Source organism: Astyanax mexicanus, chromosome 1, assembly GCF_023375975.1.
Source record: "Astyanax mexicanus isolate ESR-SI-001 chromosome 1, AstMex3_surface, whole genome shotgun sequence".
Lineage (NCBI taxonomy): Eukaryota > Metazoa > Chordata > Actinopteri > Characiformes > Acestrorhamphidae > Astyanax > Astyanax mexicanus.
The window spans coordinates 100,051,969-100,068,585 of NC_064408.1; the positions used below are offsets into that span (position 1 = coordinate 100,051,969).

Genomic DNA, 16,617 nt, shown 5'->3' on the forward strand with positions numbered 1-16,617 from the left:
GATCTCTCTCACTTGCACAGAATAAGAGGGGTCTATATTTCATCAGGAGATACTAAATATATAAATAAATAAATACTTGTGTAGTAAATAAATACAAAAACATTACAGCTCCATTAATGCTTCATGCTGGCTTGCAATAAAAAAGTGTCAATAACATTGATTATCTCCTTACACTGCCATCTGACAAGGGGTTGGAGCTAGGTGGATATACAGCTCTAAGGAAAAAAAATAAGTGACCGTTTGAAAATGATGGGTTTCTTTGATTTCACCAAATTGAAAACCTCTGGAATATAATCAAGAGGAAGATGGATGATCACAAGCCATCAAACCAAGCTGAACTGCTTGAATTTTGGCACTAGGAGTGACATAAAGTTATCCAAAAGCAGTGTGTAAGACTGGTGGAGGAGAACATGCCAAAATGCATGAAAGCTGTGATTAAAGGCCAGGGTTATTCCAACAAATATTGATTTCTGAACTCTTAAAACTTTATGAATATGAACTTGTTTTCTTTGCATTATTTGAGGACTGAAAGCTCTGCATCTTTTTTATTTCAGCCATTTTCTGCAAATAAATGCTATAAATGACAATTTTTTTTTTGGATTTTGAAATAAATGTTGTCTGTAGTTTATAGAATAAAACAACAATGTTCATTTTACTCAAACATATACCTATAAATAGCAAAATCAGATAAACTGATTCAGAAAATGAAGTGGTCTCTTAATATTTTCCAGAGCTGTATATTGCAGCCAGTTCTTGAAGGTGATGTCAAAGGCTCCCTGATGCACTCTATCTACTGCCAACGCCTTGCTATCAGATAGTAAAGGACACTATTAGAGATGTTGTGGAGTCCATGCCTTAAAGGGTCAAAAAATGTGGGACCTACACAGGATTAGGTGGTTTTAATGTTATGGCTGACTGGTTTAGACTGTACTGGATGGGCAATATTTTTATATATTAAAGGCAATATTAACAAGAGAAAAGGACACTTCTGTTCACATGCCTCCAGAATATACTGGACATATAGTAAGTAATGATCCAAACAAATTTTTAATATTAAAGGAAAATATTTCAATGCAATATTTTAAGGTACTACAAGACAATAGTATTCAAGGTAAGATGGATCCTTTGAATGGCTGTCCTATGACGACTCCTTCTCAGTAGTTCATTTGTCATATGTATGGAACAATTGAACAAGTTTTTTTGGTGATGTCAATAGAAATGACCTTTTTTACATGTCTATGTGGAAATTAATTACAATCACAACAGCTAATATTTTAAATCAAACTCCACTCTAGAGGCTTAATTTCTTACCCAATTTTCATGGTGATGTTTTTTTCTTCCACTTTATGTTGTACATGTTCAAAGAACTGTGGGAAAATTAGGGCTAGAAAGCCAACATAAGTTGCATTCTCAAAATTCTCTGAACATTGGATGCATTTCTCAGATTTATAAAAAAAAATGTCCTTCACTCTGGAACAGCCTTATAGGATGACCAATAAAAGCTGTTTGCTTACAACCTGGAATTTTTGTTATCACTTCTAGCCAAGTTTGTTTCTTTAAATGTTGTGTACTGAAGCATTTAAAGAAACAATTTTGGTGCAATATAGTCTACTTAAAAAAACAGTGACAAAGAACTGAGGAAACAGAAAACAGATAAAAAACATTTACCTAGACTCATGGATCTACAAAAAAACACTGGCTTTTCTAGAAGAACCATTTTAAGGGTGTAGGCATTTGGTCAGCCCAATAAGCAAAATGATCAAATTAGTAAGAAAACATGACTCTAGACCATGAACGAGGCAAGGTGCTTGGCCCCCTTGAAAAGTGAGGTAATACGATGGAGCGGCAATCTATGAAATGCCATTGGCACGTATTACACAACCAAATTACAATTTATAGTACTTGCAAGATTAGCCCAGGACTTGGCAGCATGTTAGGAAGCCAGTAAGCTGGCAAACTTCCAGTTAGTTGCTTGAGACACACACAGCACAAACACAAATGCAGATATACAAGCACAACCCTCCCAAATATTTTGTTATGGCTTGCAGTTCTCACTGTTGTTCTCCATGTTGTTAAGTCTGATACACTCAGGTTACCAATTAGAGAGTGCAAGTGTTGTATTCTCAGTCCACTGGCCTGGGACACAGTTTGGAGTTACACCTCATGCCTCTGAATCTAGGGATCACAGGCTACACTACAGGGTATAACTGGGGGTAGTTCAAGAATATCACTAGAGGCCCCCTTTCATAATCTGCTGTGACTCCACTATCATGTCCCATCCCTGTCCCGGCTTTGACAGACGCTATTAACGGATGGTGAGTCATGGTTCAAAAGGTTGGAATACACTTTTCACTAAGACAGATATACATACACGTGTGTACACAGAGACTGCCATCAGCAGCCGGAGTCTGAGAGAGAGCACAATCTGCCTTGCTCTCTCTGGGCTGGGTGCAGGAGTGGGTAGTGGTTGTTCAGCGATTAGAGCACCGGGCCTTTGAAAATAGGGTTGTGGGTTTAACCCTTGTGTGGTGGTCGGGTCTGTGGGACCCGTTTTCATTTTTCATCAAATGATACTAAAAAAATATTTTTTCTAACTCAAACTAATTGGCATTGGCTCATTTTTTGTGAAAAACATATATCCAAACACACTTTCGATAAACACACACTGTACACCCCCTCCCCCCCACCCCCCAACCATTTATATTACATACATTATGTTTAGCCAAGGGCTAATAAACATTGCTTCATTTGTAAATTTGAAACTAAAAAATTTTCTACTCATATCTTGAGTTGAATTAATTTTCTTTTACATTTTATTAAAAAAACTAATAAAAAAAGAGTAGTACATTTTTGAAAGAAATGTAACATAAGAAAGGTAAAGGGCAAATATTAACCATGTAAGCTGTTTATATTGCTTGCAATTTGGGTGAAGCAAGCATGTGTAAAGCATTTTAATGTAAAAATTGCTTAATTTTGCTGAATTAAAACAAAGTAACAAAGTAAACGAGTAACAAAAATATGAACACCACACAAGGGTTAATACCCGGATTTGGGGGTTGCCACTGTTGGGCCCTTGAAAAAGGTCCTTAACCCTCACTGTTCCCCAGGTACTGCAGCAATGGCTGCCCACTGCTTTGGGTATATGTTCTCATATGTATATGTGTGTTCACTGCATGGATGGGTTAAAGGCAGAGGCCAAATTCCATGTGTGCCCAACACAATTATGGTCTATATGGTTGCTATTTGTCGTTTCTTGTCTTGTCTTGAAACTGGCCTTCCAAATTGGGGACAAATTAGATAAAATTTGAAAAACAAAAAAACAAAAAACAAATCAACTGCAATCTGTCCAGCAAAAACATTGGCCATAATAAATAAAATCCTGACTATTTAAACTAATTACTGACAACCCTTTCCTGTTTGATGTTTGAACACCACTCTCTGCTGCCTTTCTTCCATGCCATACTTTTTTGGCACTTTATCACTCTACTCTCACTTTCTATCTTTCCCCTTTCGACATGCCTCTCATCAAGTCCTCTTTTAATGTGCCCCATGTTTCTATTCCTGTCTGCGAGGTAATGTGGGCCAAGAGATGGGTGCTGGAGGCGGCAGACAGGAATGCGGTGATGACTAACGCTTTTATTTACTGAGGGGTGAGTTCACATCAGGCAATCACAGCAAACCAATACCCTCATCCCTTCAGCCCTGATACTCCCAACCCGGCTGGAGGAAAAGGGCACTGTGCTGAGGGCAGGGATGTAGCAGGGGGTTTAGATGCTTCCCCTCCCTGTGGCCCAAAAATGCCTGTCCTGTCCCCCTCCCTCTGTTTGTACTGTTTGGACTGCAGACATGCTTACCCTAGAAAAACAGAGGGGTGGATCACGGGATGGCTGCCCGTCCCTGCCAGGGTTGTAATACTGAAGGGTTTGTGGGCTGGCTGTCCACTGGCTGAAGAAGAGATGGTCAGACCTCCCACTGTTATTATGCCATGGGCTACACATCCCAGCAGCTGCCTTTCTTGGAGGGTGACCTTCTCTCTCTCATTCTGCACCAATCTGCAAGAACAAGGGGGCCTTGTACTTTCTCTCTCTTATTCTTCCTTCCTTCTGTCGTTGCTTTCCTTTTAATCCTTCTATGGACTTTTCTATGTACTTCTTTTACCTGATCCTCTGACCTTTTGTTCCCTCTTCCTTTCTTTCTCTCAGTAATGAGTTACTTTCTGATACTCAGCAAGTCTCACGGCAGCAGAATGCTGTCTCGGTTCCAGAGCTTGCGGGAGGACAGGAGGATGTGCGACATCATTTTGGAAGCTGAAGGCAAGGAGTTCTTAGCTCATCGCACTTTGTTAGCCTGCTCCAGTGACTACTTCTGGTCCATGTTTCAGGATCACACTCTGGAGTCGGGAGCCCACACTGTCAGCCTACCAGCCCTGACCTCTGTTGGCCTGGAACAGGTGTTAGATTTCATCTATACCTCCTGGATTTCGCTATCCCCATCCACCCTGGAGGATACACTAGAAGCTGCCTGCTATCTGCAGATTACAGATGCTGTGGATCTCTGCACGGAGTACATCTCAGACAGCCTAAGCCTGGACAACTGCTGCTTTTTTGCCAACGTGGCAGCTCGTTATGGCCTCTCTGAAGCAGTTGCTGACACCAACCGCTTCATTGCAAGAAACATGAGCAAGTTGCTTGGCCCCAACAGGGAGAGGTCTGGGCTGCTGGAATTAAATATTGAATCTTTGCAAGAGGTCCTGGCCACGCAAGAGATGCCAGGGGTGAAGGAGACAGTGTTGCTCCAGTTTGCTCTAGACTGGCTAGGTTGCAACCCTTTACCTGCCCTGGAAAGTAACTCCCTTCTCAGCCGTGTCCGATTCAGCCTGGTGCCTCCCGATGAGCTGATCCGATTGAGTGCTCAGAAGCCAGCCTTGCGCACTCCCTTTATTCACAGCCTGGTGCAGAAAGCCCTACATTACCACACACAAGGTCCCCTTCAGCCACTAGTGCAGAGTGTTCACACAAGTCTAAGAGCCACAACCAACAGAATACTTCTTGTAGGAGGAGGTCGGGAAGCAGATCGGCCCCAAACACAGATTCAGAGCTTTGATGAACGCAGCAGAAAATTTCATAAGCTGTCCATAACCATGCCAAAGAAACTTCAGTATCAAGGCATTTGTGTGGTGGGAAACTTTCTGTTTGTGTTAGGAGGGGAGGTGGTGGAGGTGGATGCAGAAAATGAGAAGACGGCAGTGATGACGGTCTCTGACCAAGTGTGGCGGTATGACCCCAGGTTTGATCGATGGGAGGAGATGGAGCCACTGTTGCAGAAAAGGGCACAGTTCTCCTGCTGTGTAGTCAATGGAGTTATATATGCCATTGGAGGACGAGGTCAAAGAGGAGAGCCTGCCCTGTCCTCGGTGGAGAGATATGACATGAAGGCAGGATGCTGGCGTAGTGGTGTCGCCCTGCCCCATGCTGTACATGGGCAAGCTTGTGCCACAATTAACAGAGGTATATATATCTCAGGTGGGATCCACAGCAACCAACCTGAGAGCAGCAAGGAACTGTTATTTCTCAATACCCATGACAGTGATGCCTGGGAAAGACGCTCTGCTATGTCTATAGCCAGATTTGGCCACCAGATGGCAACAATAAAGGAGTGTATCTACGCCTTCCTGGGGATGTATGAACCGTTTTGTGACATTGAGCGTTACGATCCTGCACAAGACCAATGGACTCGACTGAAGCCGCTTATGCACGACCGCTTCTGCTATGGCTTGACAGTGACAGCAGGGGGACGTGCGCTGATGTTTGGTGGTAGAAAGTGGCAGGACGGTCAAGAAGTGTGCACTCCTGATGTCCTAGAGTACGACCCTGAATATGACAGCTGGAAGAAAGTGTGCAAGCTTCCAGGCCCTTTATGTGGGACACAGTGTGCTGTAATGACTATTTCTGAACTTATAGAGAAATAGGAACTCCAACTCCATTCCATATACACACAGAGAATGTGATGGGAAGACTGGATATGTTTCATTCAGTTTACCCTGAAGCTGGGAGGTTGGGTTTGAATAATCAGTACCAGCAGCAGGGGGTGAAGAGAGAGCTAGTTGCATCCAGGTGGACCTTAGCAAAGGCATGATTCCATCAGCTGGAGAAAAAAAAGTGAGATTTTGCTCTTGTGGAAATGGATCTGCTCCAAGGTCTGCAACTAGTGTGAGAGAATAAGGGAAATCTTGGCACTGGAGGCATTGAACAGTGACTAGAAGCTATGACAAGAACCATAAGAGTGATGAAGGGAGACTGGCTTTACAACAGTGCTAAAGAAGAATTCCTGCAAGTCGTGCCAAAAGTGGCAGGACATATTACTGTGCTAGGGAAACATTTTTGATTGTATATGCAAGTTAAACAGGCACAAAGGGAAGAAAATGGTAGGTCTTTGGCACTGGCATTGGTATCAGAAAAGTGTACACAGTAAGGTCGAGTTAACACTACACGATTTTAGGTCTAATGTTGCAATTTCAGACTGATTTTGACCATTTTTGTCTTTATAAATTCTTGCACGACAAGTGTGTCTACCTCCTGGTGAAAGACTATTCATAATTACATTTGAAACTACATGTTCCAATCAGTCGTATAGTGTTTAAACCTCAACCAGTAAGAAATCAAGTTGTGTAGTGTGTAAAGTACAATGATATAATGACTCTGAAAGTCGTGTAGTGTGAACCTGGCATAAGTGGGAGATATACTAAGTTTTATGGCAGTGGGAACTGCCATACTACAGTGGGAAATTAAGGTCAGAAACAGAGAGCTCAGGAATGGACGACAGGGCAAGAATGCATACAGTATGTGAGGGCTGAAGATGGACATTAAAGCTAGTATTGAGGACCTAAGGTATATAAAGGCACTTTAATTCAGTGAGCTTTTAAATGTCTCTGAGTGTGTGTGGGATGAAGCTGAGAGAGATTTTAAAACTTTAATCACAAGCATATTAGAGGCAACTTTAACAGTAGTCAGAACATTTGCACAGAGAACATAAGAAAAAGAGGGTTAACACTTTATTTGAAGAGTGCCTACATATGGGGCTTCATAATCCATTCATAGCACATGTATTATAAAATGCGATATTTCAATATTTATTAATAGCTTAAGCCAGTACCCAAAATATCAAGCAGTGACACCAGGACAGTGCTTCCCTATTTAGAAATGTTTTTCAGCTTTACAAAAAAATCTGATGCCTTTACACAGCTCTGGAAAAAAAATAAGAGACCATTTAAAAATGATGAGTTTCTTTCTAAATTGAAAACATCTGGAATATAATCAAGAGGAAAATTGATGATCACAGGCCATCATAGCAAGCTGAACTGCTTCAATTCTGGCAAAAAAGTTATCCAAAAGCAGTGTGTAAGACTGATGGAGAACCAGAGTTGTAAATGAAGCATAATTTTAGTAAGATGTAGAGTTTAAAAGACAGATGGCTATTTATAAGCAATACATATCAATAACATGATAAAATATGAGGCCCTCAAACTAAAGTAGAAACACATTTTTCATTCACATTCATTTATAAAGCTGAATTCACTATACATTCTGGGTTACAAACTAAATGACAAATTTAAATAATAAAAGTGTGATCTGTTCTAACTTTATTTACAGTGAACACTAACGCCACTAAGTGTGTTGAATCAGTACTGTCTCATTTATTTTAGAACTTAGGTTGTGGGTACTGGCTTAATGTTCTTATAAATACTTAACTATTAATTGTGGAAATGATTTATTAAAAGCTTATGAATGTGTAATGAACGCCCTAAAAAAAGTGTTACCAAAGCAGTTTACCATCACAAATGTAACAACTGCACTGGAATATGAAATAAACTCTTCACTGCTTTAAAATAACAACAAAAGCAGCAGAGACATATAGGTATGTAATGCATCTATAAGGCTGTACTGTACGTGTCCTGATCATTTTAGTTATGTAATAAACTATAAATAAATCTGCATCTGCCGAGAGCAAGCGTCTACTGCTGTGCATACTCAGTGTTTTGGATAAATCATCCAAACCAATCAGAGCAATTCAGCAGCACACAAGAGAAATGCATGAATAAACATCTGGAGTGGGGAGATCTTTCTTGTAGCTCCTGCAGCCCCCCTGAAGAAGTCATTTGGAGCAATTCATTTTTGATTTGTTGTAATGAGCTTAAAATAAATGAAATGATTAATGAGTGATGTTAAAATCGGGAGAGAGATGTGAACTGGGGGGGAAGAGGCACAAGGGGGAGTGGTAATTAACAGGAGAGATACAGGCTTGTTCGATTATAGCATATAGCTTGTTAGAGCCAGGTGGCCAAGGAGAGAGAGAGAGGGAGAGGGAGAGAGCACGAGAGAGAGAGAGAGAGAGAGAGAGAGAGAGAGAGAGAGAGAGAGAAAACAGCACAACACGAGGAAAGAAAAAGCAATCTTCACGGCAGCTTAGGGAGAAGGCATGAGATGGATGAAGGCAGGAGAGGAATGAATGGAGTTAGGTGTCTATTAGCTCTGGCTGTTGAACTCAGTGGAGGATGCAAGCCCTGGCTCTTCCCTCGAGCCGGGTGCACTGGCCGAGCCATGTCCTTCTTTTATCTGCTAATGCTTTAGCTCAGCCTGTTAGCCCTGCCGAGGAGCCTGCAACGCTCCTGCCCAGCTAATGGAAATAAAAAAAAACTGAGCAAGAAAGTTGACACGGGGCTCAGTGAAGCATTCTGACTTATTATTTCAAACCATTGACTGTAAATAGCATGACGCTCTGGTTTAATTCCATTGAAATTAAGCCAAACCAAGCATCTCAGACTGCCTTCTTTGAGTCAAATTAAACTACATGAGTTTAGCTCAGTTTGCTCTGTTTGCTGTTAAAACAAAACAAAGTTACTACAACCCAGATATACCACTGAGCTGCTGTAAGAAAAATGTCAGCATGCACCACTTTTAAGATTTATAACTTTTCAAATATTTGAAATATTATTTGGACTCAATCTAAAGCAGGAAATAAATGTGAGAGTACAGGCCAAGGCTGAAAACAAGTACAACTAAACTAAATCAGTTGGCTGGCTTAAAACCAATTAGACCACACTGTCTATTTTACGCTAACATTAGAACTTACCAAAAAAACTGTGAATAACTTTTCATACAATTTCTGTGAATGGGTCCGGCAGCACAATCCCACATGATCAATAATAGTATTATTGGGCCATTCCACCGAATGGGTGCCATTTGCATGTTGTAACTATTTTAAAAAATATATATATTTTTTTCAATTTTGAATCTAATATAACACAGGTATTTATTTTAAAAATAAACCAGTAAGACCTAAGAATTAATTTAGGTAACAGGAGATCTTCATCTTCAGTCAAAGTTTACAATAAGATCAAATATACAGAAAAACAAATGATGGAACCTAATTTTGGTGTTCCCATGGTCTTTAAAAGAAACAACTGATGTCACTTCCTGTTGTAGATGTGACGTGTAGAATGTTCCAGATGAGATTGTGTGTTATGGTAACAGGACTGAGTGAAACCCAGGGACACAACTAAAATGTGTATTTTAACTTAAATATTATGGATTTATTATAAAAAATATATATATATTTTAAAGCATAGATGGGGTTTGGAGTCACACAACAATGGAAAAAAATACATCTCTGTTTTATTTTAAATAATTATATTTATTAAAAAAACATAAATATGATAATATAATTTTATATAATTATAATTATATTTTAATTCTATTTCATGGTAAAGTTTATAGTTAGAGAGTGGGGATTTTATTATTTTTTTTAATGACATATATTAGGTCAATGTACAAGACACTATGTTTAATAATAAAATGTATTTTAAAGTTATTTCGCGTACACATTTATACATGTAATTTTCTGGGGACAGAAATGGCACCCATTCGGTGGAATGGCCCTATTATTACTTATGTAGTCAGTTACCTGACAGCTTGACTACAACTCACAAGGAAGGTTCAATTAGTTGATTCCTAGATGTAACCCTGCCTCCTTACGGTATAGCAGAATAACATTTAAAAAACTGAAAGCTGAATGCAGACACTGGTTATGAAAAGAGAAAAATTAGATAAAAAGGGCAACACATTATACTGCAACCAGCCAGCAGAGGCGCTAGTCGTGTGGTGGCTTCACTGTTAGGAGATGTTGTGCTGTCCACGCTTTATTACAGTCACTGTTTTAAAGAAAGCACATTCAAAATGAGACCCAATACTCATATAGCATGACCACCGTTTCATGAGCAAAGTTTTATTGACTTGAAACACATTTTGTCTTCAAACTGGAGAAAGCAACGACCTGCTAAATAAATAATGAAATAAATAAAAAGCCAGGTAGTAACTAGCTAAACACAACACATACTGTGTACGGCACTGCCCAAACCACATGCCTAGTTATAACAAATAAGGACAGAAGGACAGTACCATGGATTTACTAGATTGGTTACAGGAATACAGCTGAAAACTGTAAAAGGCATCTTCAGGACTTATTTGCTAGATATTTACACGTTGTTTCATCACACTGCAGCAACAAAAAAATACAGCTCACAGAAGGACATACTCTAAGTGGGTGGCTTTGTAGGTGCAGCTCTGAGAAGAACAACTACTGTAAAAACAGGCATTTATTTCTACAGCGAGAGAACCAATCTAGTAACTCCATATCCATTGGTAAACATTCTGTAGCTCCTGAAAGCTAACTGAGTCTAGCATGATCTACATAGTTATAGTGTCTATATAGTCACATGATCAAGTAAAGGATACAACCGTTCAATATAGAAGGAACTTCTGTTCTACTACAGTATGTTTTTCGTGAGAGTGTTCCTCGTAGAACCTCTCATAGAACTGATGTACAATATAATACACATATGAATCTTATCTTACATTATACTCTATTCAGGACATTCAGAAGATTCTAAAAATCACACAAAATAAGTCCTCTTGGGATCCTGGTTTGAGAGCTTGATTGCTTTTGGTTGTTGTGCCACAGCCACACTGAGAGTTCCATGTGAGAAACACTGACTTTCATTCATGTTTGGAAAAAGAAAGGAAAGAAAATGAAAAAGAAAGAGAAAAGAAACACTGTATGTAAACTTATACTGTATCTGAGCCATGCAGTACAGAATACTGAAGAGTTTGTGCACTGCAACTGCAGATATGTGAGAATATACACAATCCAGGCAGAATATTATGACCACCTCTGTCATTTTTCAGCTCCACTGAGCATATGAGCACTTTGTAGTTCTACAATTTATCATCCTGTTTTCAGGACCCCACGGGACCAACATAGAGCAGGTATTATTTGGGTGGTGGACCATTCTTAGCACTGCAGTGATACTGGCATGGTGGTGGTGTGTTAGCATGTGTAGTTCTGGTATGACTGGATCAGACACAGCAGTGCTTCTGGAGTTTTTAAACACCTCACCAGAACACCAGTAATATACAGCCAACAGCGTTCTGTGGGGAGCATCCTGTGACCACCGATGAAGGACAAGTAGATGACCAACACAAAATGTGCAGCAACAAATAGGGTTTAAAAACTCCAGCAGCACTGCTGTGTCTAATCCATTTGTACCAGCACAACACACTCTACTAACACACCACAACCATGCCAGTGTCACTGCAGTGCTGTGGGCGTGGATCCTATGGGGTCCTGACTATTGAAAGACACAGTAAAAGGAGGATAATACAGTACCGTATTTTTCACAATAAAAATTGTCAGTGTGCAATACAATCCGTATTATTATCAGCAGTATTAGCATTAACCGCTAACCTTTCAGTGCTCTTTCACCGTTCAGAGGCAAGTAAAACTGACTGTAGCTTGCATGTTGACTGTGTTAAAACAAGCTACATGGGACAAACTGCTAGATAATATCGCTCTGACTTATTGGAACTCCGGGTTCCTCCTTAGCGGTTAGTTGCTAATGCTAATACTGCTACGCTTACTGTAAATAAAGAGAAGCGTTTTTTTCACGCAAATATGAATGACAGTTTTGTTTATTTAGCTTAGCTTTACCTAACTTAGTTACCCTCCCCAGCACCACCACTCAGCGGTGAGACCTGCTCAATTAGAAAAAAAAATGGCGACACCATTGTTCCTTACTAGCGTAGCATGCTGCGCCTTATAATCCTAAATATGCAAATACCAGGAATAACAGATTTTTTGGTGTCAGTTTCACAGAATTGAACAACCAATATTCTTCATCGCATGTTTCCCCTATTCATTTGATTAATGCCACCATGTGGAATAATGAAGCAGTCAAGTCAAATTGGGGAGAGAGTCTTAGGGAATTTATGTATGAAAATAGACCAGAAAATATACTTTTATTGATAATGCGCCTTATAATCCTGTGCACTATATAGTATATAGTAGTAGTATAAGAAAAATACGGTATGCAAATATCAAGAAGAACAACAGTCTGTAGTTATAGGACTGCAAAGTGTCCTATATTCTCAGTAGAGCTAATAAGCTGGACAACCAGTGTAGAATCAAAAAGATGGTCATAATATCCTGAGTGCAATGTGTGTATATTAATAAATACATACATGTACAGATGCTGCTCGATATCAGTAAGTGCTGATGTACAATTAATATCAAGAGGACTATTACTGCTGTGGACAGCTGTCGAGGAGAGTTAGTTCAGTATCCAAGGAAACAGCCTTGCCGGTCCGAGCATGCGCCGTGCCTGAGACTGGAGTTATGTGTGTGTGTGTGAGTGTGTGTGTATGAATGTAAGTGTGTGTGCATGGACGGCTTTGCCAGTTGCAAACACTTGCTGGTCTCAGCCTGAACGACATGCGGCACTGTGACTATTGCACTCATAAAGAGAAGGAAATGAAAGCTGTCTGGAGAGCCAGACGTCTGCAAACAAAAAGCCCAAAAAAGCCTCGAATCGCCTTGTAAAAAACTACATAGGGATTTCATAACACATTCATAAGAATTGAATAACGTATTTATTGAAGTAATGCTTTAATATGTAGAAATAGCTTATGTCAGTGCTGCTTAGTGAAGGTGTTATTCATTAAAAAGGTGCTACCACTTTAGTTTGGGGGCCTCAAAATCATTCATAGTACTATGAATCTATGTATCATTTATAAACAGGCATCTGAACTTTACGTTATCTACATATTAGGGGTGGGAAGGACAGGGCATACTTCACAGCACTCATGTTACTGAAGATGATACAACACTCCTAAATAAGCAAATACCAGAAATTATGGATTTATTGGTTTCAGTTTCACAAAATTTACCAACCAATATTATCCATCGCAGGTTTACCTTATTCATTTGATTAATGACACCACGTGAAGTAATGAAGCAGAGACTTTAGTAAATCAAATTGGGAGGCGAATTTTAGGAAGTTTAGAGCTCCTAGGTTCCAAAAAAAATCAATATTTAATCCTGTGTATTCATAAGTTATCACAAATGAAAAATATAAAATATACTGAAATATCAATATTTTATTCCACCCCTAATGGAAATAATGCTTTATAACAGTGTTATAAATAAAGCAAAGGTTCATTACTTCAGTTCATGGACATCACATTTCTTTATAAAGCTGAAATACTTACATCTCAACAGGCAAGCAGTGTCCTGGTGTCAATGGGGGAGAAAATATATGTATTGTATTGCCCTGGTAAGCCTGTCATGATAATTATGTTATTGATTTATCGTTTAATAAATGGAGATAACCACCAGAGTTTTTGCTGACCTCAGTATAGCAAAAAGTATATTATATAGTATATTATAGTATAGTATAGTATATTAAATTTCATTCATATTTATTTGTTTAGGATATCTTAAACCTATATTTCAATTGCAATGTCTGAATTTTTATGTTTTTGTTTTATTAAAAGGTAATTGATACATAAAAGAGTATAATTACATTATAATGCTAGTATAGTACAGTATCATGATATTAGTAGCAGAATAATCGACTTCTTTTACAATATATTGTCTAACCAAAAACAGGTTTTGTGACAGGCCTCAGTACTGCCATAAGCTATTTATAATTAATACACACATTATTCAATGCTTATGAATGTGTTATGAAGCCCCTAATAAGTTTGTACCCTTTAAATGTTACCAAACCCCTTTTTTAACTCCTTTCTACTGAAACCTGGAATGGTTTTAGCATTCGTGTTTCACGTCAGTAGTGCAGTAGTGCTCGTGGGTGTGACTCTTGTGCTTCCAACCTGCAATTCATTTGCAAAGGGTCATGCTTCAGTGGAACTCGAGCTTTAAGGAAAAAAGGGGGCTCTAGAATCGCTCAGAATCACACAGGCAGCGGCTCTCTTCAGCGCGGGTGCCTGTCAAAGCCTACACACCCCATAATTACAGGCTTCGGCCGGCAAAGCCTACAGGTAGGTGTGCTGAGATTTTCAGCGCCTCCGGACACAGCCGGATGAGATGAGATAAACACATTCGAGTCTCGCACGCTCACACAGTAATGTGTAGCTGCTGTTAGCCGGGGGCCAGCCCACAGGCGCGAGAGCAGATATTCAATATATGTGTACGTAGGATATCATCCATTTTACAGTATATATAGACAAGCGCACACATACTGTAAAAGGGGTAATATTAATGATCAAAAGGGAAAGTGTGTATGTGCGTGTGCCTATACCCGCAAGGAGACTTTTTTCCCCTTCAGAGTAAAGAAGAAGGAGCTGGTGGAGCGAGAGGAAATGAACATCCTTCGACTTAACAAGAGCCACAGGTAAGATCTTTAGGCTTGGGGCTTCATTCAGTTAAGGAGATTAAGCAACGTTTAGCATTAAGCCACAGCTAGCCGCAATTATGGCCAGTGCTTTGTGTTGGCAATGTTACACCGAACAAAAGAAGAAGAAATCAAGGTTGGCTTGAATAATGATCAGCAGTGGCAGGCTATGGTGACAGCACACCACTTTTTTGTTTGATTAATCTTACATGTAGCTCTTTTAAGTGGATAATTTTTGTCCTTTTTAAATGAAATCCCCCTTTTCCTTTGTTCCCATTGTCAAACATTTGCTTACAAAGGCTTCCTGTTCCTGTATTCCATCCAAGAATCTATCCAGAAGTTCGGAGTCTGGAGTTGGGAGTCCTGCTCTTGGTTTATAGCCATGGTGGATCTGTCCAGTTGTGGTCTCTTGGCTGGAGTTCAGATCAGATATTCAGTTTTGTTTAAGCCCCTGAGGGATTGGTAGCCATTGTAACCAGTGGGCCACAAGTCGTGCAGCTGGACAAAGGCTAACATTTGAGTTCTCAACAAACAGTCTCAATACAGTGTCAGAATCAGCAAGTGAACTCAGCAAGAATACACCATTGCGCAACTGCCATCAACGGTACATTTAGTAGCCTATTAAACAAAACATCGTTAATGTTAAAGGTTCCAAGACGTCCCAGTGAAGTCAGACATGAGTCTCGATATAAGAGTGCGTGTGCGAGAGTGAGGGGGCACGTGGGGTGGGTTCAGGAGTGGACCCCGGGCTGGGCTCGGAGATGGGACTGGACTGCCGCTCCTGCTTGCTCTCGGCCGAGAAGAGCTCCTTGAACATCTTCTTCCATTCCTGGAACTCGGAAGACGTGAGCTCAGGCTTGGCCAGCAGCTTTTCAATGGCTGCTATCTCTCCTTCCTTGTCCTAGTGGAGCGTAGAAAGAGAGCAGTGGGAGGGGGTGATGTTACAAATCGTGCACTCTCGAGCACATAAAGGTCAGGAGGTCAGAGCCACCAAGTCACGGAGTCACGGCACGCCACAGGCTGTTAGCTCACATGTACAGTATAAAACAAAATCATTTCAAAAAAAAAAAAAAAGAAGGAAAGAAAAAAAAAGCAATACACTGAGTGAGCGGTAGCGGCAAGGGCGTGCGGGGCACGGGCACAGACACACACACACATATACACGCCATGCTAGGCTTGACCAGAGTCCTCTGGCACTGTGGGCCTCACTGGCCCTATTAAAAACTACCTGCCTTTTTCATCCTTGCTTTGCAGGGACGCCTACAATACCCACAATGCAACAGGAGTCTGCCTGAAATCAAGCATACCACAGCAGCAGCAGCAGCAGCAGTAGACAAAACCTGAGCCCAACTGCAGCCAGACAGATGCCAGGTGGTACAGGAGACGCAGCCAGAGCCACAGCAGCCCAGACACAGAAATAGAGTTAGCCACAACCGCAGAGCCTGCAAGATGCTCCCAGAAAGCCAGGCACATGTTAGTAGACAGTGGGACACAGTTGAGGCTCTAAGACAGCAGCACGGGACCACCTGCGGCAGAGCAGCTTGTTCCACCCCCTTGATCCCTGCGCCTTATATGCTCTTTCAACTATACCCCCTGTGGAAGCTGAACACAGTGTACTGCTCAGTGTGCCCCAGCAGAGGAGATCAGAACACTAATTAGTATGGGGCTTTGTAACACAGACCTTTTTATGTAGTTACACAGGTCTAAATATGACATGCTCCTTATTATCATACAGGCAACATGAAGCTAAATGCTTAGAAAATCCAAAATGTTTCCAGATAAGCTGTGAAGAGAACTGTTGTTCAGTTTAAATTCAATTTGTCCGTGTATATACGTTACAAAACAAACTCTTTTATTTTCTAAATTCTCCTTTT

General features: G+C 40.4%; 2 protein-coding genes across 5 annotated transcripts in view; one reads left to right on the forward strand and one right to left on the reverse strand.

Annotated features, from left to right (window-relative positions):
- Positions 1 to 3,941: 3,941 nt before the first annotated feature.
- On the forward strand, positions 3,942 to 6,777 carry LOC103023507 (kelch-like protein 34). The gene is given in 4 exon segments (XM_007252314.3): positions 3,942 to 3,982; positions 3,984 to 4,011; positions 4,013 to 4,073; positions 4,203 to 6,777. Coding segments are annotated over 4 exon segments (1,881 nt in total). The 5' UTR covers positions 3,942 to 3,956; the 3' UTR covers positions 5,969 to 6,777.
- Positions 6,778 to 10,260: 3,483 nt separating this feature from the next.
- cnksr2a (connector enhancer of kinase suppressor of Ras 2a) overlaps positions 10,261 to 16,617 on the reverse strand; it is a 177,036-nt gene continuing 170,679 nt past the window's right edge. For all 4 annotated transcript variants that reach the window (XM_049462856.1, XM_049462835.1, XM_049462846.1 and 1 more), the window contains one exon: positions 10,261 to 15,644. In XM_049462856.1, the coding sequence (XP_049318813.1) occupies positions 15,414 to 15,644 (231 nt within the window). In that variant the 3' untranslated portion in view covers positions 10,261 to 15,413. The remainder of the gene's footprint in view (positions 15,645 to 16,617) is intronic.